The 26,161-nt window shown below is 40.1% G+C and overlaps 1 protein-coding gene across 5 annotated transcripts in view; it reads left to right on the top strand.

Moving 5' to 3' along the window:
• The window catches only part of ARHGAP17 (Rho GTPase activating protein 17), a 65,625-nt gene that overhangs the window by 33,706 nt on the left and 5,758 nt on the right, over positions 1-26,161 (top strand). For 2 of the 5 annotated variants that reach the window (XM_044981017.1, XR_006572602.1), the window contains exons 2-20: positions 293-332; positions 4,376-4,480; positions 6,298-6,374; positions 8,405-8,516; positions 8,744-8,820; positions 9,865-9,976; positions 11,837-11,905; positions 12,071-12,152; positions 14,206-14,333; positions 15,718-15,829; positions 16,415-16,496; positions 16,960-17,040; positions 17,955-18,068; positions 18,504-18,595; positions 18,741-18,897; positions 20,211-20,453; positions 23,619-23,788; positions 24,257-24,874; positions 26,085-26,108. In XM_044981017.1, coding sequence (XP_044836952.1) covers positions 293-332; positions 4,376-4,480; positions 6,298-6,374; positions 8,405-8,516; positions 8,744-8,820; positions 9,865-9,976; positions 11,837-11,905; positions 12,071-12,152; positions 14,206-14,333; positions 15,718-15,829; positions 16,415-16,496; positions 16,960-17,040; positions 17,955-18,068; positions 18,504-18,595; positions 18,741-18,897; positions 20,211-20,453; positions 23,619-23,788; positions 24,257-24,874; positions 26,085-26,107 — 2,494 coding nt within the window. In that variant the 3' untranslated portion in view covers position 26,108. The remainder of the gene's footprint in view (positions 1-292; positions 333-4,375; positions 4,481-6,297; positions 6,375-8,404; positions 8,517-8,743; positions 8,821-9,864; positions 9,977-11,836; positions 11,906-12,070; positions 12,153-14,205; positions 14,334-15,717; positions 15,830-16,414; positions 16,497-16,959; positions 17,041-17,954; positions 18,069-18,503; positions 18,596-18,740; positions 18,898-20,210; positions 20,454-23,618; positions 23,789-24,256; positions 24,875-26,084; positions 26,109-26,161) is intronic. The other 3 variants (XM_044981016.1, XM_044981018.1, XM_044981019.1) reach the window with 2 other exon arrangements.

The raw sequence follows: 26,161 nt of genomic DNA, 5'->3' as shown, positions 1-26,161 counted from the left end.
GTGTTAGACAAGTGGTGAAAGATTGCTCCTCAGCAGTGATCTGCAGTTTGCATGTAGTATGGTATATGCCATATTGACAGTGTGTGCTGTGTATTGTAACAATGTTCATAAGCTTGTTGCAGGATGGTATTTTTTAAAATGGGAGAACTTTTTCATAAGAGATCAATTCTTAGCACTGAATATTTTTCCTGTTAATGTACTGCAAGTTTTTTTACCCCTGACTTAAAATCTTTTTAGGTGCAAATTATTCTAATTCAAGGCTTACATTTCTCCTGGTATCTTTTCCTTTCAGGGCTGAGAAAACTGAAGTCCTCAGTGAAGATCTATTACAGGTACTGTAACTCAGTTAATGTGCTGCCTTTAAATGCTTTATTATAAAGAACTAAGCAAGCCTTTTGACTTCATAGAATGCTGCTTGTGGAAACAAATCACAAGATTACAAGGACAGAAGTTAGGGGGCTGTAGCTCTGCTTCCTGAGACTGGGCAAGCTATGATATGGCTTAAGGAGAAGAGGAACTGTCAGCCACATGAGACAAAAGGGGATTTGAAAGTTGAAGTACACTAAAAAAGCAAGTCTTAGATTAGAAGCAAAGAAATTGTAGCTTTGTATTAAGTAAACTCGTTCACTCTGTAAAAATGATTCTTTACAAGAATATAATTGCTTTTCTTCTTGACTCTCTCGGGCTGTTTCTAGCTGGGAGAACATTACTGTTTGGCAAGGCCTCTTCCTGTTCCCTTGTTCTTCTATATTTCTTCCTGAAGGAGTTAATTTATATGGGTTTCAGAGAAGCTGCAATAAATGCAGAGATCCAAGGATTATTCTGAATAAGCCCATGTTCTATTTATTTCTTGCAGTTTACACAGTAAGTGCTGACCTAGCTGTCATGCTGATAGCAATTGTGATACTTTGAGTTGTAATGGACACTTTTTGCAAATTTCTAATCTTTTTTTAAAGTTGTGCCATATACTTAAACATAGCATTTGTGCCTGAATTTTTAGATACTATTGACAGGTATAATTGACAGATTAATGGAAGTTTTCTTTTCACCTTTATTCATTCATTTGCTAGCTCTTAATCAGTTTCTCCTGTATGTGTAGGTCTTTCGCACAGCAATTAGGGGAAAAAACCTTTTTTACGAATAATGTGATTGCTAAACCACAACGGTTGGCTGGGGAACTCGGGTACAGTAATAGCCCCAAACCAATTCAGGCTTATTTACATAACTAGGTTCCAAGTTGACAGTATCTTTCTAATATGATTACATTTCCAAAAGACTTGCATTTGAGGCTGAAATTTTCCATTCTTAGTCTTTGCAAAGAAGCTCCTTTTTTCAAAATTTGAGAATCTCTTCAGCTGTTGAAGTTACAAGAGTGAAAAATTAATTTCAATTTAAAAAAAATTAAATGTTGATGTTAGAGGTGTATGTATAACTACCTCCGGTAATCTTTAAACAATCTAAATTGACATAGTCCAGCTTTCTCCTGGACTAGAGGGTTTACTTTATCTTTGGATCAGAAATATCCAACAGTTTTTGGCAACATTACTGAGAAAATATCTGAAGTAAAGCTTAAAAAAAATCTAGCTATATTAAGGACTTTAAAATATGCCATGAGAGAGCTTGCAAGGATCATCTGTTGTCTTAGTTAGAAGGCAGAATGTGAAATAAAGACAAACTCTTTGTCACTTGTTGCCAAAAAATTTTGCAAGCAGTTTTCCCAGGCTCAGTAACCAGACCGGTTACACCCAGATGGAAGAGTTTGCTCGTTCTTGGGGAAAACTCTTGTCTGACTAAACTGCCTACGCATTTGGTAGTGATCATTTTATAAACAGGCTTTCAACTTTTTTATGCTTAACTCATACGTTTTGGCTTTGGTACATTTTGAAAAAGTTGTTCTAATTTGCTGAGTGCAATATTCATCTTCAAATATGCCTTGATTAAATTTAGTGCCTTTCCAAATGAGGCAGGGACTACCCTTCAACAGTATTAGAAATGTTAATATGTGCCTATCGTGCATACTCCCTACAGTTAGCGCAATGATGTCCAACCAATTGTATATCTTCTACTCTTGAGGCAAGGTTGGAAGCATCTGTGTTTGAACCTTGAATGAAAAAATGCTACTTTGTAATCTGCACTCTAGATATATAAACCAAGTTACAATCAGTATTACCAGCAAAAATGAGTCTTTCAATTGACGTGGAGGAGGAATAGGAAGAACTACCATATCTGTTCGCCCTTTGTGTCTAGGACAGTCAGATCCACTTGTCCAGTTGCTGACACAGCAGTTACTGTAGCAAGCACTGTGACATAATCCTCACTTTTATATTCTGCAGAACAAAATACTGCTTCGTGCTTTTGTTGCCTGATCTTTTGGTGATAATGGTTTCTAATCATGCTGGAATTCTTAAGCAAAGATGTGATTAACTCAGTTAGTAAGATTTTTAGGTGGTCAATTTATATTGAAGATTTATTGACCATTAATAAAAATGTGGTAATATTCTTCAGTAGGTACCCATGACTTCTTAAACATTGAGTTCTCGGAACCATCTTAGAACATCAAGAAAGAAAGCACTGCTTTAATAAGTTTAATCTTAAAAGGCACCGCAGAAATGAAGAACTCGAGCACATAGCTTGTAGCAGAAATATGAAAACCAACTATTGAAACACGGCCGTCCTGGCCACCCAGTGTCCTTGGTGAGCACGGAATACTCTGTCTCAGAAGAGTGGAATCGTTTTCGGGAAGAATCGATTTTAATGGCAGTGTTCAGTAAATAGAAAGGAATGGTGTACATAATTTCAGTGCAGCATTTTACAATGGCTGTTTACATCTTGGCTTATTAAAGTAAAAAACCTCCTTTTATCAAGATTACTATATAGCTAAACGTGAGTCTTTCAGGCCAGCAAACTGGTTTCATTTTGTGTTTAAATGGCCATAGATGCCAAGCAACAGTACGTGAAAGCTTTCAACTACCTTAAAGAGGGGTAACTTGAAATCCATTACTGGAAAAAGCTTCATCAGGGCTTTGGGTGTAGGACAGTTCTCAAAATGGAAAAGAAGAGAAATAGCAGCAAGTTCATTCTGCATTCTTTGTAATTAAGAAAAATTTGTAGCTCAATTTGCCATTTGTGGGGAAGCCCACAGTTGATACGCTTTGTAATTTTACAACCAGTTGTTGTGTGCTTAAGGGTGTGATACCTAAGCAGAACAAATCTTAATCTTTCCTAGACAGAGGGTAAGCTATATTTGTTTAGACATAAAGTCAGAAAATGTATTGCCCTCCTGAAAATGTTAATTTTTCAACACAAGCAGCATTTTTAGGTGCTTAACTGAAGACTTGAATCCGTTCAAATTACTTCTGTAGATGAAACTTGTTATGCTTTTTTGATTGTTTTTTTTAAATAGAAACCATTCTGAAGGGCTTCCTTTTAATCTTGGTGAGTCATCAAAATGCAGATAAACTGCATTCCTTTGACGATGTACATAGAGTTTATAGTGCCATAAGCAGTCCTTCCCCAACACACTCCTATTTTGGGGACTATTCTTGATAAGGTCCTTTACTTAGAAGAATCCTTTAACTATTTCCATTACTGGCTTTCAGTGATTCTTGAAGCAAAATAATCTTAATATATACAAAGACATTTTAATATTTCAACTAGCGAGGACAAGGGTTCAAATGCACTAAACTCAGCTTATGTGGAGATCTTGAAAAACATACCAGTATTTTTTCTTCATCATAAAAAACCCTCAATACTTCTCTATCTTATCTTTTCCACCCATCCATGCCTACATCACCTTGTCCTCCATATACTATTGAAATGCATTTGAATTTTCCTTCATACTTGATAACCAGAGAGCAAACCTGCTAGCCAGAGACAAATGATGAGGGCTGGGGGACGCTGGCCAAAGGCAATGCTTAGATGGCAACCACATGGTTGTCCTCCATTCCACCCCACACAGCTGTAGGGAAGGGAAAGGACTATTGAATTCTTACTGGGTTATTATCCCTAAATAATGCTTGTGAACATGCCTTTCATATCAAACTCCAAATAATAGGTGTCAAAGTGGGAACCCCTTCTGGCTGCTCTATGGGGAAGCAGAATATTGTCTCTTCTTTCCCTTCCATTCCTGAGTCTCTTGGATTCTGCAAGTCACAGCAAAATCAGGGAAAGTTTGTGCCACCATTAATGGAAATCATTTAAGTCCCCTTCAAAATAAATTTGCTTTCAGGCTTACTGTTAAACTGAATTTTTTGTAAGCTGTAGAACTTGAGAAATGTACAAACATGAACTAAATGTGGCATAGGAGGAAGATGATGTGCAGAGGTCAAGAAAATAACTTCTGTTTTTGTTTTGTTTTGTTCTTTTCCATGGCTAGATTGAGAGACGTCTGGACACAGTGAGATCTGTTTGCCATATTTCACAGAAGCGGCTAATAGCATGTTTTCAGGGCCAGTATGGCACCGATGCTGATAAAAGACATGTAAGTACTAGAGCACTTCAGATAGTACTCGGAGTTTGGTTTGTAAAGGCCTTCTTTGTACTGATTCAGCTGACATGTCCTAAGTCAGCTACCAGAACAAAACTCTCCTGAATCATCCCAGATGTTGACATTTCCTACTGATTGGCATGCTTTGGTAAAGCCCCACTGGGTGCAGGGTGCTCTAATGGTCAGAGCACTTGCTCTGTTCCCTGTGTCTGGGAATGTATCTGACTTAGGATGCGTCATTTGTAAAATGCATCCATATTCCTCTCTTTAGGTGTGCTGAACCCCTGCTGACTTCATTAGGAGTTTCAGGTGCTCAGCAACTCTGAAAATCAAACTCTTAAAAGTACATACAGAATCCTTTTGACTAAAATCATTTAAAAACCTTTTTCCACAAAATAGACTAAATACTTAACCTATAAACATCATTTGAAGGAAAGTCTCAGGAGAGGCCCTTGCATAAGGTCTTCATGGTCAAATAACTTGGCTCTTACACATATGCAGACACTGAAAATGCCCTCCCACCAGATTTTAAAACCTTGGTCTAGACCTCAGGCAAAAGTTGTGATCTGTGTACAGGAGGGCTGTTGATTAATCACAGTTAATTCACGTGATTAACTCAAAAATTTCAGGTGACGTAAACAAGAAGCGGGTGGTATTATCTTCTGCAAATGTAAACAGACATGCTTGTCTGAGCGATTGACTGAACAAGAAGTAGGACTGAGTGGACTTGTAGGCTCTAAAATTTTACATTGTTTTATTTTGGAATGAAGGTTTCTTCGTATATAATTCTACATTTGTAAGTTCAACTTTAATGATAAAAAGATGGCACTACAGTACTTATATTAGGTGAATTGAAAAATACTATTTCTTTTGTTTTTTTACAGTGCAAATACGTGTAATAAAAAATAAATATAAAGTGAGCACTGTGCCCTTTGTATTCTGTGTTGTAATTGAAATCAATATATTTGAAAATGTAGAAAACACCCAAAAATATTTAAATAAATGGTATTCTATTGTTTAACAGTGCGATTAATCATGCAATTAATCGTGATCAATTTTTTTAAATAGCTTGACAGCCCTAGTATACAGACAACAGAATCCCTATTGGCCAGTTTTCTTTGAGGTAACTAGTTACAGAGACTGAGTGAGAAGGTGTAGTTTTAATAGAAAATCTAAGAAAGTGAGTCTTGTAAGTGAGACATTACTCAGCCGTTTGAGCATTGGTCTGCTAAACCCAGGGTTGTGAGTTCAATCCTTGAGGGGGCCATTTGGGGATTTAGTTGGGGATTAGTCCTGCTTTGAGCAGGGGATTGGAGTAGATGACTTTCTGAGGTCCCTTCCAACCTTGATATTCTATGATTCACTATGCCGAGTGTTCCATGTTCAAAAAATGTAACTGTGGGTTTGAAGAACAACCTTTGTTGATCTGGATCTTCTGAAAGTCAAACTTATTCTGACTAAACAGTTCACACTAACGAGATGTCTACACTAAATGCTTCCTAAATTATGATGCATGGTCACTAGCATCTCTAACTCTAACTTTCTCCTGAGAAGCTTTGAAATTGGCCATTTAGCTTGAGAGTTAATCTCTCAGCTATCTTGTCATACATAAGAGTAGCAAATATCATAGCAGTCTAGAATAATTTTAAATTAATTTCAAAGGTCAACTCTAAATGAAATAGCCTAAGAAATACTTCAGTAGAGATTATAGGAAAGGGAAGAGTGAACTTTAAAAGCGATATTCTTTGCAGTCTTTTTCCAGTGTATCTTAAGGGAGAGAAATTAAATACTAAGTCTTTTTTCTTCTACAGAAAAAGCTTCCTCTAACAGCTTTTGCTCAAAATATGCAAGAAGGATCTGTCCAGCTAAGCGATGACACTCTGTTGGGGTAAGTGTCTGGAGTTTTGTGGAGCCATGGTTCCTCATTGTATAGTTCTGCATGCAATAATTTCTGTAAAATGAGTCTGTTAAAATGCTTGTACCTTTAGTTAATTTAAAGTAACAGCAGCTAATCCAATTTATAAATGCTGCATCAATTTAGGCAATCTGCAGGATGGTGCTGATAGTATTTAGCCCTAAAGTTGACATTTTATTATCCTAGACAAATGGACATTTGCAGGTTTTTTCCATAGGATCATAGAAATGTAGGGCTGGAAGGGAGGTCATCTAGCCCAGCCCTCTGTGCTGTGGCAGGACCAAATAAACCTAGACCATCCCCAACAGGTGTTTGTTAAATTTGTTTTTAAAAACCTGCAATGGAGATTACTCATGCGCCTTTGAAGCCTGTTCAAGAGCTTAACCACCTTTCTAGTTTAGAAAGGTTTTTCTTAATATCTAACCTAAGTCTCCATTGCTGCAGATTAAGCCCATTACTACCTATCCTACCTTCGGTGGACATAGAGAACAATTGATCACCATCCTCTTTATAACAGCCCTTAACAACATATTTGAAGTCTGTTATCCCAGTTGGCTTTTCTCATGACTAAGCATGCCCAGTTTTTAACCTTTCCTCAGAGGTCAGGTGTTATAAACTTTTTTAGCATTTTTGTTGCTCTCCTCTGAACTCTCTCCAGTTCGACCATGTTTCCTAAAGTGTGGTGCCCAGAAGTGGATACAGTAATCCAGCTGAGGCCTCACCAGTGCAGAGTAGAGCGAGACATTTACCTCCCATGTCTTACACCACTCCTGTTAATATACCCCAGAATAATAGCCCTTTTTTGCAGCTCTCTTCACATGATTCATATTCAATTTGTGATCTTCTATAACCCCCAGATCCTTTTCAGCTGTATGACCATCCAGCCAATTATTCCCCATTTTGTAGTTGTGTATTTGATTATTTTCCTTCCTAAGCAAAGAACTTTGCACTTGTCCTTACTGCATTTCATCTTGTTGAATTCAGACCAATTCTCCAATTTATCAAGGTCATTTTGAATTCTAATCCTGTCCTCCAAAGTGCTTGCGACCCTTTTAAGCTTGGTGTCATCTGCAGATTTTATAAACTTATTCCCCACTCTGTTATCCAAGTCATTAAGGAAAATATTGGGTCCGGTACTAGTCAAGACTGACCCCTGTGGGATCCCATTAGATATGCCCTCCCAGTTTGTCAGCGAATCATTGATTGTAGATTTCTGAACAAATTAAATTCAGCATGCTAACAATGAATTCTAGATTCCCAGGAACCAACATTTCCTTTAAATTTGAAATGCATTCTAATGAGGATGATATAGGATTTCCTAAAAGCCTTTGTATTTATTTTTAGGGTTGTTGCTAGAATTTAGACAAAAGATCACAATATTGAAGTAATCCTGGTTCATCTTTAAGAACAAAGGCCAAACCATGGTCTGGGTTTTGAACCTCTCAAAAATATTTTATTCCTTAATGTTACAATATTAAGACTTTTTGATATTAAAGGGATGTTGTACGTTGGAAAGAAGGAAATCAAACACCTCCTACATACAGAACCAGGTCCTCAGGTCCAACCAAACTGTTTTTAGTGAAGGGTATGAAAGGGGTAGGAAGGAGAATTGGCTCTGATACTTTTCTGCTCCCCCAGTCTTGGCACCACTTTGTCCCCTAGAATAACTTAAAGCAGCCTAAAGGCTTTTTAAAGTTACAATAGTAATAGATTCCCTAGGGACTGTTTGGATGAGCAAGGTGTTCTAGCCATTCTCGCTGCCTGCCTGGGCTCACCCTGATGTGCCCCCTGTCAGGGCGAGAAGCAGGTAGCATAGAGCCAGCTACCCCAGTTTTATGTCACCAAAGGAATCTCTAGCATTTTCAGAAGCACAAAGTAGCCAGAAAGGGGGCAAAGGATTTGTCCTATAGGTCTTCATTCTGCAATTTTTTTTTTTAAGTTGTAGGTGTGTAATAAATTGAATAAACTACACGCTTTCCTGTCTTTTTTTTTTTAAACTAAAGGAAGATGCTTGACACTTGCGGTGATGCGGAGAATAAACTGGCAGTAGAGCTCTCTCACCATGAGGTACAGATTGAAAAAGAAATTTTAGACCCACTAAGCCTACTAACAGAGGTAAGTCACTTCATCATGCTCCAAGAAACACTTCCTTCATTATATTTTCTGAGCAAAATCATAACTGTACACGCTGCAAACTCCACTTCTGTTTAAAAAAAAAAGTGAATATTTTATTTGTATTTAATGCAGGATTGTGTTATTTTAAGTTTTACAGACTTCAATTACACTTAGCTACATGACACCATTCTGAAGTAAATATAAACGTTAGATGTCTGTGGTTTCAGGGAGAAATCCCCAATATTCAGAAGCAGAGGAAACAGCTTGCAAAGTTGGTTTTGGACTGGGATTCTGCAAGAGCTAGGTAAGAAGTGATTTCAAATACCATACAGTTTGCATAGTACCTGCTGATTTCTTAGTAATATCTCCTCCATGCCTAACCTCGCTTTGGTATTTGATTCTGACATGCTGTAATGTGCATGTTAACACTTACAGGGGGAAAACATCAATTAAGTTTAAGACCTTTAAATGGTACAAAAAAGAACACCTGGCTCTCTGATCCGAATATGGATCAAATTTAGATCTCTCATATTGTCAGCCACCAATATAGGTAGGAAAACTGTTCACATTTAAGTGAATACTCCACTTGGCTCAATAATTTAATGAAACCAAGTTCAGCATCTGTCCAAACCGTGTGCTGCTCAGTGTTGGGAAGCGTTCCTGTAGGCAGTGGTGTTTATACTGTTAGATCTATTTAATCAGGATGCTACTACAACTTTTTAAAAATCCTTTCAATGTTCCTTACTTCCCACCATCTGCTTGTGAACACCAGGTTGAGGGCGAGGCATCGTCATTGTGTTGGCCGTAGGATTTTAATTCTGTCACCATATTGGAGTGCTTTTATAGCATTGTCAATGGGACCTCTCGTGGGCCACTGCCAAAACTTACGTTTCAGACCTCTCTACATCCTGGCTTACTGAACCTGTCATTATGGATAAATGCCGTCTTTATTAAGGAAGTGTGGCCTGCTGATATTAAGTCATGCTCATTTTTATCTGAGCTGTCTGCAGTGCTTGCTAGGACTGGTAGTCTCTGCAGACTCCACATCCATATTGGAGAGGAGTGGCTGCAGGACCCATGCTAGGGTATAGTGGCACATTAGATTCACTTGGCCACCCTGTGTCTCCTCTACAAGACAGTAGGGATGTTTCACACTAATGGCCCAGAACAGGGTGTTAAATTGTACTGGGACCTGGTTTTGAAACTACCTTCTGGAGTAGTGAATAGATGTCTGCTCACCAGAGGCAAGCAGTTAAGAAGAGGGGACCTTAAAGACATTGACTTTGTAAGTAGTATATTAAGCACTAACTGTAATCTCCACTGAATAACTGTAGTTTCTCTTATACAGATATAGCCAAGCCTGCAAGACTTCAGGAACTAATTTTCAAATGCATCCATCAAAAATAGATTCCCTTAAGGAAGAGATGGATGAGGCTGGAAATAAAGTAGAACAATGCAAGGTAAGGCGAGCTCTATGATCCTCTCCTTGGATATATCTGCCACTAAGGATGACTTTGTACACCTCATTGTAGCACCAGTTGTAATTGCTGCCATCTTCACAAACTTCAGTGGGTTGTTAAGTGTTATAAAACAATATGCAGTTAATAAGGGTTATCAGAGCTAATAAGCAATGCAGAGACTGGCACAATTGATTGACATTTCTCATTTAGCTGTTTATTTCTGATTCCTGGGATATCTTACTGCTTTCCAGAAGGTCAGACACTGTGTTGTCCATCCCACAAGTAAAAATGTTACCCCAAACCTTGCACTGTTTTCTCAGTGAAGTGAATTTGATCTCTCTGGTTCATTCATTTCTTGGTCTCTGAGGCTACAAACAAGGGAGACAATTGTGAACATCTGTCCAATTGGCCTGGACTGAGATGTTTGCATACTTTTCTAAACCAACAAAGAGCCATTCGGTGCTAACTAGAAGGATGGATTTCAAGACAATGACTGGGAGATTATGCTCCCAGTTTCCTCATACACAATCACTCAGCTGTCCAAACTCCTGGAGATTCTTCACTGGGCTTTATTACTCCCATCTGTGCCTTTCTTTGGTTTTGTTACTCAGTTACAAAATTTCTTGATTACTTTTTATCTCACTACTGTAGAGTTTGGGCAGGAAAGTCTTTGGGAAGTAATGAGTTTTATAATGAAATTTGTAGGTATTTCTGCCACGTACTACTATAACATCCAAGCACAAATTATTGTTATATGTAGTGGGCAACTTGACTTGCTGTAGTAAAGAGAAACAGAAAGTTAAGTAAAATCCCCAAATACTTGGAAGAAAAAAACCAAGGTGCCATTTGAACAGCTATATTTACTTGCTTCAAGGGATGATGCTGTCAGTATTGTTACCTAAATGATATACCTTGATAGTAATCCAGTTTAATAGTACCGACCTTTGAGTCGCCCTGAGTAACTGGGCGGAAGTGTGGCTTTTTGGAAGGGCGTTCCTGAAACAGCCTTTTCTCTGTCGGCCCTCCCACAGGTAAAGCACATCACTGGGGATGCTGAACCATTGAGCTGCAGCTGCCAGTACAGTTTATCCCATTAGTCCACTTGATAGCCTGCTACCTGATCAGCGGGCAGGGGCTAGCGAACTCTCTGATCTCCTGGAGATTCAGCATTTTGGGCTTACTGGGGAGAAATTATGTAATGTGAATCATAGACATGTGGAACTGGAAGGGACCTTTATAGGTCATCTAGTGCAAACCCCTGCACTGAGGCAGGACTAAGTATTATCTAGACCGTCCCTGACAGGTATTTGTCTAACCTGCTCTTAAAAACATCCAATGACAGAGATTCCACAACTTCCCTAGGTAATTTGTCCCAGTGCTTAACTACCCTTAGATTGGGGAAGTTTTTCCTAATGACTAACCTAAATCTCAATTTAAGCCCTTTACTCCTTGTTGTGTCCTCAGTCGTTAACGAGAACAGTTTAGCACCATCCTCGTTATAACAACCTTTTATGTACTTGGAGATTTATGTACCCCCTTCTCCTGCCCCCCAGTCTTCTCTTCTCCAGACTAAACAAATCCCATCTTTTAATCTTTCCTCGTAGGTCATATTTTCAGATCTTTAATCATTTTTGCTGCTCTCTGATAGACTTTGTCCACATCTTTCCTAAGTGTGGTGCCCAGAACTGGACACAGTACTCCAGTAGAGGCCTCATCAGTGCTGAATTGAGTGGAAGAAATATTTGTATTCTTAATATATAAATTTAATGGGGGCTGCCAAACACATGACTCTTGTAAATTTGAGTCCCACAATGTAAAATGGCGTATAGAATGACAAGGTATGCTTTTCTTTCCTCCAAGGATCAACTTGCTGCAGATATGTATAACTTTGTGTCCAAAGAAGGGGAATATGCCAGATACTTTGTCATGGTGAGTGTCCTCTTGTTTGCTTATATTCAGTTATGGGTGTTTGGTATATGCAAAAAACCCTTCACATTTCATTTAATGTGTTAAACCTTCTAGTGTGTGTATGTGTTCATCAGAAGCTAACAATATTTTTGTTGTTTTTTTTTTAAATATGGGTTCTGTTCTCAGTTATTAGAAGCACAAGCAGATTACCATAGAAAATCATTAGCAGTCTTAGAAAAGGCCCTCCCTGAAATTCAAGCCCATCAAGGTAAAGTAACTTGTGCTCTGGCTGATGCTTCTCCTTGCCTGTGCCACCTCTGCACTATATTCTCCTTCTTTATCTTGATTCTTTTGCGTGCAGACCCTTTTTAATAAGGACATTATAATCTTTTTTAACAACGTTACATTCCCCAACATACTTTCATCTTTTGCTGCTGTGCTGTCTGAAGCTCCTCCAGTCCTATATTAACACACTAATGTAACATTAAGGGTCTGTCTGATACCTGAGAGAGAAAGGGAAAACTCTTATGTTTTTAGCTTGCACTGAGGTGTTCCCTCTCTTACCTGGACAAAGTGTGACTTTTCATTAACCCCTTCCTGGCACATGTGTGCCAAAGAGAACTCTCCTTCAAGAGAGAGAAGCTATGTGCTGAGACTTTGGCAGAGCATATCAAGCTATGGACCAAGAGGAAATTCTTAAATTCTCTAAAGCAAGGAAATTTTCAGATCTGATTTCGCTGGAAGTGAGACGCACAATATCTGCATTTGATAGAGCTAATGGAAGATGCTATTTAACAGGCTAGTGCAACCTAATAAGTATCTTTATGTAGTGCCATGGTGGAATGCTGTGGACAATTGAGGTCTGTTCTGTGTTTAAGGGAACTAGGTTTGACTGCACTGGCTTGCTTCCTTGCATATTCATTTACCAATTTGTTCAACACTTGAAAAACTAAGTGCTAAGTATTATATAGCAGTCTGTATCGTTTCAAAAGCATGGTGGGAAGCAGAATGGTCCAGTGGATGCCTGGAGCAGACTTGGGTTTTTTTCCCACCTCTGCTCTAAGCTATTGTGACTTTGAGTGACTCTTAAGCTCTCTGCACCTCAGTCTTGCCACTGTTTGTAAAAATTGGGATAATTATGGCTTGCTTGCCTTTTGTAAAGCACTTTGCGATCAGTGGATGAAAGGCTAAATAAATGCCAGGTAGTGGCAGTACAGCTTTTTATATTGCATATATAGAATCATAGATTATTAGGGTTGGAAGGGACCTCAAGAGATCATCTAGTCCAACCCCCTGCTCAAAGCAGGACCAATCCCTAAATGGCCCCCTCAAGGATTGAACTCACAACCCTGGGTTTAACAGGCCAATGCTCAAACCACTGAGCTATCCCTCCCCCCCCCCATGCAGTATGGAAACTTTAGAAGAAGCCCCAGTGCATCTGCACTAGAATCTTTCAAACCTGGTATACTCAGCTCTTTCATTTTTTCTTTCTGAAAGAAATAGTGCATGATATAGACTGACAGGCTGTTCAATGCTTTATATGCATTTTTTCAATGACAACAGCAGAGAAGTGTGGCTAAAAAGATAAATAATTTGTTATAGGGTGCAAGGCAAGTTGGTCTCTCATGCGGAAAACATTTTGTGTCAAACTTTAAAAAAAACAACAAACAAACCCAAATCTTGCAGCTGTGAGGAAAATTTTAAAGTGAGCTTGAATGCTTTTTTTGGAAAACGGAGGGTAGGCTTGATATTAGAACAATGACAGACCCTTTAATATGGTGATTCTAATGGAGACATGGGGCTACTAATTATAAGTTTCTAAATAACTGACTTTTTAACACAGTAGTAGGCTTTGTGTTTGGCTTAGCTGTTAACACACGGTGCCAGCTGCAGGCAAAACCATATTACAAACAGATCAGACCAAGCAATTTGAACGAATTCTGAGCAAAATTCTTTATCTACAAGAGGATTGCAAATCTGCACTTTGGGGTCTCAGAGAATCAGAATGAACTTTAGTAAATTTAAAATCACATGAATGTTCCATCTAACGCGTGGTGGGGACATAATGTCTTCCACTTATACAAAGGAATAAATATTTGATACACTATCCAAGAGAGATGGATCATTATTTTTTTACAGTCTTGGTAACACCTGCAGGCTCGTCACTTTTCTCTTTACTCGTAAATTTAAGGGGCTTTACAAATCAAGGCTCAAACTTGCAGTATTTTTTTTAAATTCCTATTACCATACTGGAGACTCTTCTCTAAACTTCTCTCGGGCATAATTCAATTTTATTGGCTATCTTGCTACTCTTTAACCAGACAAATGGACAGAAAAGCCAGCCTTTGGAACGCCACTGGAAGAGCATCTCAAACGCAGTGGTCGTGAAATTGCACTCCCAATTGAAGCCTGTGTAATGATGCTCTTGGAAACAGGAATGAAGGAGGAGGTAGGAACTTCTCCTTAATGCCCAGTAGTCTTTTTCCTCCTGTAAAAGGCTCAACTCAAAGGAAGAAAATGGACACAGTAGAGCCCAGTAAAACTATTGGGTGGGGGAAATAGCAGCTATACCTATCAGTGTGCGCGCTAAGGTGTATAATTGCTTATGGTATTTTGTCCCCTGGTATGATATAGGCCTTCCAAGATTACGTTTTTTAATTACATCCAAGAATCAGATGCAACTTAACCTAAATGTAGAACAGCAGAGAGACAGGAAAGAGCATGGTTATCCCTTAGTTCTTCTTCGAGTGATGGTCCCTATTTATATTTCTATCGTGGGTGTGCATGCACTGGAGCCGGAAGGTTTCGTAGCAGTGTCCGTTGACCCACACGTGCACCGTGCATCTCCTTGTGCTCCCAGCCAAGTTTATAATAGGCCGTGTATGCCGCCAAGGCAGACAGAACCCTTCACCCCCTTGTTGTCCACAGTGCCTTAGCTACCTACCTCCAGAGGTCCCGTGTCTTTTGGGCATCACCCAAAAGTCTGCAATTGCTAGTTGTAGCAATTGCAGACCAATCCAAAGGCCATGCACTCTCCTGCCAGCGGATCTCAAAATGGATCTCTGGGTGCATCTGAACGTGCTACATGCTCTGATGTACAACCACCAGATACAATTATAGCACATTCTATGCGAGCGCAAGCTACCACGTTGGCATACCTAGCAGATGTTCCTGGCAGGACATCAGTCAAACAGCAACATGGCAATCCGTTCACACCTTCACCTCCTACTGTGCTATCACCCAGGCAGTGGCTGTGGGCTGCGCTGTATTAGACTGCATTTTCTTCTGCGTCCTTGCACCCACCTCCACACTGATTACCGCTCGCTACTCACCACTTGAAGAGGTTACTTATCTGTAACAGGAGGTTCTTTGAGATGTGAGACTCCTATTGGTATTCCAGTACTCGCCCTCCATCCCATCTGCTGCAGACTGGCATACTTAGCGGTAAGGGGGTCACTGGAGAACTGTCAACCCGCTCAGCTGGGAGCATGAGGAGCTGCACATGTGCGCCAGTGGACACTGCTACGGAAACCTCCCAGCTCCAGCACATGGCATGCTGACGCACCTATGATTGGAATACCAATAGGGACCCCACAGCTCAAAAAGCCTCCAGTTACAGGTACGTAATCTCCTCTTTTCAGTGCAACAAGAGCTGACTCAGTCATGGCACAGTTGTTTTAAAAAAATAAAAATAAAAAAAAAGGATAAAACTTGTAACTGCTGTGAAAATGGAGTCTGGGTCATAGTACTGTAAGTGTGATAGTATTGCAAGTCTGAAAGATGAGACCAGCTGTCGATCAAGTGAATTTGACACTTTAATTCTCATAATGTAGGGCTTATTCAGAATTGCTGCTGGAGCCTCCAAGTTAAAGAAGCTGAAAGCTGCATTGGACTGTTCTACTTCCCAGCTCGATGAATTTTATTCAGACCCCCATGCTGTTGCAGGTATTTGGAGTATTCTGAATCAGAGCTGTATAAACTACTTACCTTTATTTCATGTTTAACCTGGCAGACACATTACAGTATTTTAAGATTAGATATGATCGGTAAATGAAAATTAAATGAACCTTCCACCCGAACTGCATAGCCTTAGAGATCAAGCGTAGGGGTGCGCGTGCCATGAAAGTTTTGCATGTTGATTTTTGTAAGGCCAGAGCAGTGTTCAGAATCCAGGTGGCGATGTTCATACGAGTGCCCTATTCCTTATGACAGGACTATTACAATGATCAAGAGATACTAGGGCATGTACAGTTGTAACTGTAGCTCTTACCTGGTAGCACCATCTTGAGGCTTTGTAGCGTTTACTCTTTTCAGCTAGATTAGCAAATGATCCCTGCAGTGTCCAGTGGTAGGCCCCATTCCGTGAAGTGTTGTACAAATCTATTGAGGGAAAAGTCTGAAGTGTGTTCAGTCTGAGGCCTGATCCTGTGTGGGCTTCAGAGGTGCAAGGATTGAAGCCAAGATTGTTTCAAACAAAATCTAAAACCAGTCTGTATGATCTACTGGCTAAGAATGTCTCCCTACTTGCAGGTGCCCTGAAGTCTTATTTACGAGAGTTGCCTGAACCTTTAATGACCTACAGTATGTATGAAGAATGGACGCAAGCTGCAAAGTAAGAGCACTTAAAATCTAGATATGCAAAGAAATGTGTGCTGAATTGTGTTACTAAGTGAGGAAAAATGAACTTAGGGAAAAGTTCACAGGTTTACACCTTTGTGCTAATTGTCTTTCAACTCCAGCTAGTAAATATTTGTGTGCTGAATTAATCTTCAGACTTTTGTGCATTAGTGTCCTGAGTTGGTTTTAAAAACATTAAAATATACTTGAGTAAAACAGCTTACATTGCATTTGAGTATTAGACTACTTCAGACTCTTGGTTACACTGTGAGATATGTGCAAAGGGCATTGCCTGTTGCAAGCAGAGCTAATGAAGGGATTCAGAGCAGTTATTAAATGAGTGAATGCAGAGGCAAGAGGATAATTATACATAGGTGGAAACCTATAGATGCTGCTTTTCCTTTGCTGGTAGCTGAATGAATTCTGTTTGCTGATCTAAAATTTCTCTTCCCCCACAGCATACAGGACCAGGACAAGAAGCTACAAGAATTATGGAAAATTTGTGCAAGATTGCCAAAGGCTAACCTAGCTAATTTCAGGTACATTAAGAACAATTGCTACAGTTTTTAGCACTACAGCTTCAATGCTAAAAAGTCTAACCTGTTTCAAGGCTAGGATAAATAATGATACACATATTGATCTGTTTAAGTTCCATTAGGATTGTAAAGGGACATCTTGTTTTATCACGCCACAAAGTGCCTTAGTGTGTCTGATGGTTCCATTCACTTTTAATAATTCCTTGAAGTGGGGTCCCGTAGAAGTGTTCCCTACTCTCTAACGCCCTGGACTGATCATAGAACAGTAGTGTAGCTCCACTCCAGTGGTGCTTTACATAAACCAACACTCACTGTGTAAGGTTTCTCAATTTCTCACATAGTATTCCTTTTCCTTGAGAACCTCCCAAGCTCAGACACTGCACCTGACTTCTTCCTAAGCTGCTAACCCTCTTGCTGATTGCACCCACAGAGTGAAACACAGGGAAAACAAGGTCTCTGAGTAGTCTCAAGTGCATGACAGGAAAATGTTTACTGTAATATGGTATTTTATATTTATTTAACGTGCTTCCCTAGTGCATGATCATTCTAACCCCAATACTCTAGTTTTTGCTGTAAATATATTAAAGTTTTTGAAGGCATGCTAGTTCTTCCATGCTTAAGGTGGAAGGTATCTTCCAACTATTAGTCACTTTCTCAGTAAGCTCAATTTGCTACTAATTTTCTTCCCATTAATCAATGAAAACTACTAAGCATGGAATTTTAGTCCCAGTTTTACCACAGTCACCCGCAGGAGTTTTTGGAAGCTTGATTTTGAAATGTTTAATCTCTGTGTGATTCTAGTTAGCCGCATCCCCTCCAGCGAGAGACAGCAATTATCAGTCATGTGCTAGCAGAGCATTGTGTATAGTGAACTGTTGCCACCATAACTGTCTAATGACTTGATTCATTCTTTGTAGGTATCTAATCAAATTCCTAGCAACGCTTGCACAGAACAGTGACATTAACAAAATGACCCCCAGCAACATTGCAATAGTGTTAGGCCCCAACTTGCTGTGGGCAAAGACTGAAGGGTAAGTTGGTTTTTAAATACTACTACTAATTGTATCTTCAGTAAAGAATAGAAATAGAGCTGGAAGTGCTTACCCAAGATCTGAAAAGGTCTTAACCAAGCTGCTGAGAAATGAATTGTAAAGGGTGGGATTTCTGGAGCATGCCTGCTCTCTTCCGCCAGCAAACATAGTGAAATTGCACACAGACCAGTGGCATAAAAGCTGTGTAGTTTTTTCAGAATTTTTCCATTCCGTGCATTTTGTGGAAGTCTAGAATATTCTGGAAAAAGCCCGTGCTTGATTTATTTATTTTTAATGTGGCAGTAATTAAGTGTGTAGTGGCACTCATTTAATTCACAACTTTTGGCTTGCAAAATGGAAAAAAACCAACAGTATTTTTGGCTTCGAAAGAGGTGTCTGTATCCAAGATCACGATCTTCTGAATTTCGTCCACAGATCTCTTGCTGAAATGGCAGCAGCAACTTCTGTCCACGTGGTAGCAATTATAGAGCCAATAATTCAGCATGCAGACTGGTTCTTCCCTGAAGGTAAGGACTTGCAGTGATGGGAGGAATCCTGTCAATACTAGTTCCATGGCATTCCTACACTGTGAAATAATTAGGAATATAAAATGTTGATGCACTGCTTCTGGGTACGTACATGTCTTAAAGTGCTTTATCTGTCTTCATCCAGATGTGGATTTTAATGTATCTGGAGCATTTGTTGCTTTACCTGCCACTAATTCCAATCACTCCTCACAACTTGGGAGTGAGTCTGAGTCGGGGACACTGGAGAGGAAGAGGCCTGTCAGCATGGCTGTAATGGAAGGCGATTTGCTGAAGAAGGAAGGGTATGTTTAGCTCTTGTAAATTTTTACAGCCGTTAGCCCACACTGAGAACTCCCAACCACTGAGGAGGTTGTAATTTGACATGTTTCGTAGCTCATCTTAAAATAAAATAAAAAAATTGTGGTCAGAAGGGGAATTCTATGGAAATACTCCTAGATAACCCGTGAGTGATTTATTTCCCCTCATATTATTGCAGCCTGAGGAAGGGTCAAAGGTAACGTACTGGCATTTACTTCGAGTTATGCTCTCTGCATGATAAGGCAAGCAGATAATTACTGCTTCTGTTTACAATATTCCCAACTCCTAGATTTTAGGTCTCAAAATAATCCATTAAAAATAAAAGTACATTTGATAGTATCTATTGCTTTAACTTTTGAATGTTCCAAGGCTTCTGTTTAAAACCACAGGCTGAAGTGGTGTTATCTGGTGCCTTCATGATAAAAGACTTCTGATTTGATGATGGTACAGTATACCATGGCAGATGTGCTGTATTTACCCCCCATACAATAACATGTAGTGCATTTGTTATCAGTTTTTCATATCAGTATTTAAGAGATGTGCTGTTCTAACTCCTTATGCAAATGTTAAATTGTTACCTTGGTTTAACTATGGTTAGACGCATGCAAATTATTTTATTTATCGCAACTGTATACTAGATTTCCCTAATGCTGTCATGTGGTGAACAGTATTGACGGAAGGGGAAAAAGAATCAAGTCAAGGTTCGTTCTTTCTTGTTTTAGTGGATTTTAACCATGTCAAAAAAAATATTTCTAGAACATGCTGTGTTAGCTTTTTAAAATGGCATATGTTGGAATGACAGTTTAACCATAGTTAAATAAGGTAATAGTTTCCTTCCTTTTTTCATGCTTTTAACCATGCAAATGTATATAAGCCTTTCTTTAGTAAATAAATGTTTATCTTGAAGTCTATATGGAGACTTGAAGATACCATTTTTAAAAGTTTGCAGAACACCTAATGCACAAAGTGTGAAGAGATCCTGGTGTCTAAGGAAATTTTTATATATTTACCACTGTGGTAAAATTACTCAGATCTCACTTGCATCAATTTGTAATTGAATAGCCCATCCCATTGATGTTTAGTTTACCCTTCTGTGTGAATAAGTCAAGTTGTGTTGCATGTCTCCATGTAACAATAGTAGTGTTACATGGAGAAAGGTGTGAAGCTTTCCTTGTTGCTTTTTTGCATGCTAAGCAACATGGGTTGCTGTCTGAGTTATAACATGCAATATTGCTCTTTGGCTTTATTTATCTGGAGTTGGCCTGCATGGTGTGTGTTCACTCTCTCTTCTCTCTAGCTTTGGTGTCAAGGTTGTGGACTTCCAAGTGAATCCTCGGAGATGTGGCACTATAAATAGAAAGCACACATCCCCAGCTTTCCAGCCACCACTTCCACCTACTGAGGCTGGCATGCTGGCTCAGCCTGTAGCAGAGCAGCATTCACAGGGTTCTGTGGCTGAAACCAGCCCAGTAAGTGCAACTTTTGCTCCCTTTGCTGGCACAGCAGAACATTTACAAAGTCAAGGAAATGAGGATGTCAGGTAAGAAGTCTGGCTTCTCTTGGCAGTGGCTTAACAGGCTGCTTCAGCAACAAACTGGTGTCTGTCAGTATAAATTAATCAACAGGGTACTACTGTCTAACTTGAATATACATGGCCTTTTTGTAAAGGGCTTTGAGATATATGGATAAAAGCACCATACAAGAGATGATTATGCATCTTTTTTTTTTTTTTAATTTGAAGTTAATTACTATAAAATCTGTTTTACAACATGAGAGTTTTCAAGAAGTCTCCGTATACTCGGCTGCCCTCTATTGATTGATCTCTTCAAGTCATAATCCTGGAAGTATCTGCAAAACTCACGCTCAGTTTATTGCTGAAAGCACTAAAACCCAGTGGCAATAGTCAAAGCCTGTAAGTCTTGTCTTGGTCATTTCTGTTAAGTGATCTAGATTCATGTCTTGTGTGTTAGCTAGCAAGGAACAGACGTAATTTTAACCCTTAAACAGCAAGTCAGAAGTCAATTTATCACTCTTTGGCATCAGCTTCTTTAGCACAATGGTATATTAGATTTTCACCACTTGACTGCTATTGAAATTCTGTGCAATCATTTACTTTTTTGCTAGTCACTATATATTTTGATCTGGAGACTAATTATAATAGATTTGCCTTTTCCTTTTCACCCTCTAGGGTTAATGTAACACTTTGCTTTTGGTATTCTCCTGCTTCATCCAAGTGAGAGCCAGTAAACCATTTTAAAGTGAAGTTTGGAGAGGGTTAGTCTTTTAGGCAACCTCCCACAAAGTAAAACAGGCCACAGCTGCCATTGCTGGATGGTTCAGATCAGTAACTTTGTTGCACTTCACTTTACTTTTGTTCCCAAGTGACATTCTTGCAGATCTGATCATAATGGATTAACTCTCCTAAATTAGCAATGCCCAAGATCTCTAACTCTGAAAACATCTACACCCAAGCTATTAGCAATCAAGGACAGTACTAGTGGATTCAGAAGTACAGCTGTATAGAAGGGGTGGTTCTCTGCCTTTAAGAGAATATACTGATAGTTTTTCTTACCAAAATTTATCTACACAAAAGCTTTCTTGTTTCATGAGTGTTAATGAATTCTTCAGTGGCGCTGGATCTTGTAAACACCAATACCCTCTCCAAATCCAAGATTACAATCTAACAATACCGACCGGGGAGGGGAACATACAACATGCAGGCAAAATGATCAGGCATAGGGTTTAATTTTATTTTTTTAATTGAGGCAAGTATAGGATGTGGGAATTGCAGGAGAAGGAAGGAGGACATGGATTAGGTGGAAAATGCATTCCCCACAACCTGCACTCCGCACAAACCATTCAGACTCCTTGGTTCTTTTCCCTTCCTGTTGTCCTTATGCCCTGGTGGCTTCACTCTTCCTCCGGCCCTGCTCAATGCCTAGCTCTTTATACAGATGCCCACACCTCCGTACTTTCTCCATTTGTAGGTCCCCATTAACCTCCTGTCTTTTCTCTGAAGTACCTCAGTGGTGGTCTGTTTGGCAGAAGCAGATCCCATGGCAGCTTCTCTGGCGCTGCTTGTGGGTCATGCATGATTTAAGAACAAGCTACTCCTTTTATCAAGCAGCCTCAACCGTGCCCCCCTCGTGGTAGCTTCAGCATGGATTTTCCAGTCCTGCCTGCCTGCAGCTGAATTCAGAGCCAAGAGCATCACAGTGCTTCTCTGCGGGGCACAGTTTGATATGCTGCAGTATCTAGGTCAGAGGTTACGTAGTGCGTCATGTTCTCCAGAATCTCAGCTCTCCTTTAAAATAGTCTGTAGATGTTACATTGTAAGGAAAACATCCAATGTGACTAAAGCGTAACCAATGCAAAGATGTCTGAGTCTGTTTCCAGGCCCTTGCAATAGCCCTGGGGTTTGGCCTGTCTCAGCTCAGTGAGGTGTTAGATCCGATAACCAGTGTTGATATCACTGGGCACATCCGGACTGCACACAGGGTGGTAATAGTGGAGGGGAGTTGTACCAAGATGGATATCTCAATGTCAGTCTTGCACTATAGTCCCTACCCTCACAAGCTACTTGGAAGTTAAAAACTAAACTCCGGGGGGGTGGTATCGGGTAGATACACTGCGGTAAAAAATTGCTGCTGTCTTGTCTCAAGACATTTTCCCCAGTCAAGGAGCCATGCCAAGAAGCCAGAGGAGCTCAGAACTGCCTGCACACTGAATAGCTGCATGAACTAATGTGAGCAGTGTCTCATTCTGGTGACTCACATGACCTTGTGTGGGCGGAGCTTAACAGAGCATTCTCTCCCCCCCCCCCCCTTTTATTCCCCAATCTCTCACCTCTGAGTATATCAAACTAGCTGCTATTTGAGATGTCCTGCAGTGCTGGGGCAACAGAGGTTATTCTGTTGTTTAAAGCCACAAACACATGGTGACTTAAAGTGGGATTTTCCATGAACTTTCAAGTTGGGAGTCTGATGAACCAGCCTTAAATGTATTGACTCCTTTTCAACACGGAGAGAATAGAGTTGGTATTAGAAGAGTAATTAATGTAAATATGTATTCCGGTGATCATGCAAGGCTGGCTATAGATTTATTTGTACTCAAGATCATTGTTTTGCTGAGACTATATCAAACATTTACACTGATGGTAGTCAGTGTAGACATTACCTATCAGTGTAAATCCACCTCCCCAAGAGGTGATCGCTAGGTCAACAGAAGAATTTTTCCATCAACCTAGTGCTGTCTACACAGGGACTTAGGTGAGCTTCAAAATGCCACTCACAGGTGTGGATTTTTCTCACACGATGTAATTAAACCAATCTAATTTTCTAGCATAGACCAAGTCTTAGTCTTAAGTGGGCCCTGCTGACTATGTTTGATATAGTCTCAGCAAAACAATGATCTTGAGTACAAATAAATCTATAGCCAGCCTTGCATGCTGTACTGTTTCAAGTGTAGACAAGCTTGAAGTGGACAGCTGACCATGGCAGCTCCAGAGATGCACAGTCTCATTACTTCACTTGTAACTCAGAATCCCTTCAGATACCATTTTAGTACAGGAATCTGGTTCCCATGACTCAGACACCTGTATCTGGAATTTACCTGTTTCCAGTGTAAGCCCATGAGCTTGGTGCAGTACATCTGGGGAAGAGGTATTTCAAAACCAACTTCTGATTCAGGTGTTTTAAATTTTCAGTACCTCAAAGCCCAGGGACACTGCAGCTTCAACTACTCCTCCACCCGTGAGAAATGGTGGGCACTTGAGCACTATGCAGAACCAGCCGCAGTCATCCAGTAGCTCTAACCAGCTTTGTGTTAGTCAACCACAGAATGCTGCTGGTCCCAGCCCCCACACAGTGAGGCGAGGTATGTTGGGTTCTTGTTTGACTAGACTCATTTCTTAAACAATTGTTGTGGTTTAAAATATTGACCTCTCACAGCTGGGTGCTTGCCCAAGTAGTTGTTTTCTGGGATCATTGTCGGTTATTGCACTCCTGGTTTATTTGGATGGCCCAATTCTCCACTCAAGCAAATAGTTCAACAATGTACTTTACCAAAACCTACTTAAACTTGTGTGCTACCATGGACAAGTCTGAAGAATACTGTGGTGCTGCCAACAGTGTACAATGGTATCACTCAGGCAGGAGTTTGCTGATTAATAATCTTTGTCTACATTCTTTGGTAACTAATATGAAACTACAACAGTAGTAGGCCTGGATAATTTCAATTGGAAAGCCTCTGGATATTTTAAATGATGTTACTCATTCCCTTATTTCAAGGTTTTATTTCAACTGTACATAGTAACGAATATATTCTTATCAATGTCTCCCAAAGCTGTTAAAAAGCCTGCACCAGCACCTCCCAAGCCTCCACCTGGGCAGCCAGGAAACCATGGTTCTACCGCAGCAGCTCAGCTACCTTCTGTCTCTCCGAAACCACCCACAAGAAGTCCTTCTCCTCCTGGTCAACTTACAAATCCAGGGGCAGTCCAGACTTCCACCTCTTCCCAGGCTTCTGCACCTCGGAGATACTCCAGCAGCCTCTCCCCAATACAAGCTCCTAACCACCCACCTCCACAGCCCCCAACACAGGCTACTCCTCCACTGCACCCTAAACTAAATAGTCAAGTATCTTCTCCACCTGCTGTACCTAGTGGCGAATATGGACCTGAACAGCCATCTTGTACTCCTCCTCAGACTCCAACGCCACCTGATACGCCTCCTCTAGGAAAACACAATGCTAGCTCAGCACTATTTCCGCTGCAGTCATCTACCCAAGAAACTTCGCAGTCTCATTCTCCTCCTCAGACTGGTACATTATCGAGACCAAAGCCAGTACCAAAACCCCGGAACCGACCTAATGTTCCCCCACCACCTCATCCTCCTGTTTCTCAGTCATCTGGAGACAGTGTTCTTACAAATCCCACTCAAACTGCTTCCAAAATAATAACTGGTAAGTGAATTCTTCTTGGTATGCTGTAGCATGTTAATATATTTTGGGGCCGAGAGAATGTCTACTGCTGTAAACATCAAGTTAAAATATACTGATGAACCTGCTTTGGTGAGATATGAAAGGCAAGCTCAGTTAAGTTATTAACTTACTGGTTTCATTTTGTTAAAATGCTTGACCTGCATATTATGGTATACAAGCCTCTGCAGAGAACTGTCCAGCACTTTCCATGGAGAGAACTTTTTGTTCTTACAAGAATGAATGTGATTTACTTTCTAAATATGTTTTCCAGCCTTGACAGCAGAGCATTGTTACAGGACTCAACTTTAAATGGTTTTCCCAAGCTCTTCACATCATGACAGCTACCATTACGTAGGCATCAGTTGCAGAAATGGCAAATATTTTGAAGTGGGAGGAGGCCTAGCTAAGGAGAACACATTAAGCACGTATTCTAAGCCAAGATTTCTATAGTGGCTAATGCCTGTGTGAGCCCTGACCCAGTGTAAATGGACCTGACTTTTCAGAGTGAAAATCAGGCCCCCATTAAGATGTTCCAGACTGGGCACCCAAAATCACTAATTGCTTTTGAACACCATGGCCTGGTATAAATATGCATCTCTGTATTGCAGCATAACGTCCCATGCTACTCCAAGTATGTCTACTACACTGCAGTCAGAGATGCAAGTAGCAGTAGCAGTGAAGCTGCAGCAGCATGGGCTATATAAGCCCGTTTAGGGACCCAGGGAATCTATTCAAATGGCTAGTCTGTGCTGCTGTGGCTTCACTGCTGTTGTTCAGGCTAGTTAGATCACAATTAACTTGGGTATGTCTAGACATGCTGCAATCACACCTCTGATTGCAGTGTAGACATACCCTCATGGGGCACAAGGTGGTATTTGCAGGCTCCCACGGGAACAGTGAGTCTGCATTTTATAGATGATAGGTGGTAATAATGAAATTAAAGCTTGACAAAAAATGTAACCATCAGTCACAAAACCCAGCACCTTTGAAATGTCTTCCTGCTAAGTCTGACTTTTTTAGATACTTTAAAAAGGAAAGGTAATGAACATAAAAGACTAAAAATCTGCTTATTTGTTAATGGTTTAAAATCCTTTCCAATGACACTTCAGCTATCTAGAATAAAGACTAATTTTGTTTGGAATGCGAATTATATTCTGTTACCTAATAGCTCTACCCCATGATGCCTTCACAGGTGGGGAAGGTTACTGCGAATAAGGTTTGTACTGATCAAAACCCTGCAATATAGCTACAAATGCTCCTGCGCAGCTA

This window comes from Mauremys mutica, chromosome 11 (assembly GCF_020497125.1).
Source record: "Mauremys mutica isolate MM-2020 ecotype Southern chromosome 11, ASM2049712v1, whole genome shotgun sequence".
In the NCBI taxonomy this organism is placed as follows: Eukaryota; Metazoa; Chordata; order Testudines; family Geoemydidae; genus Mauremys; species Mauremys mutica.
Note: the sequence above shows the minus strand (reverse complement) of the source record. Positions and strands in the feature narration are given on the sequence as shown.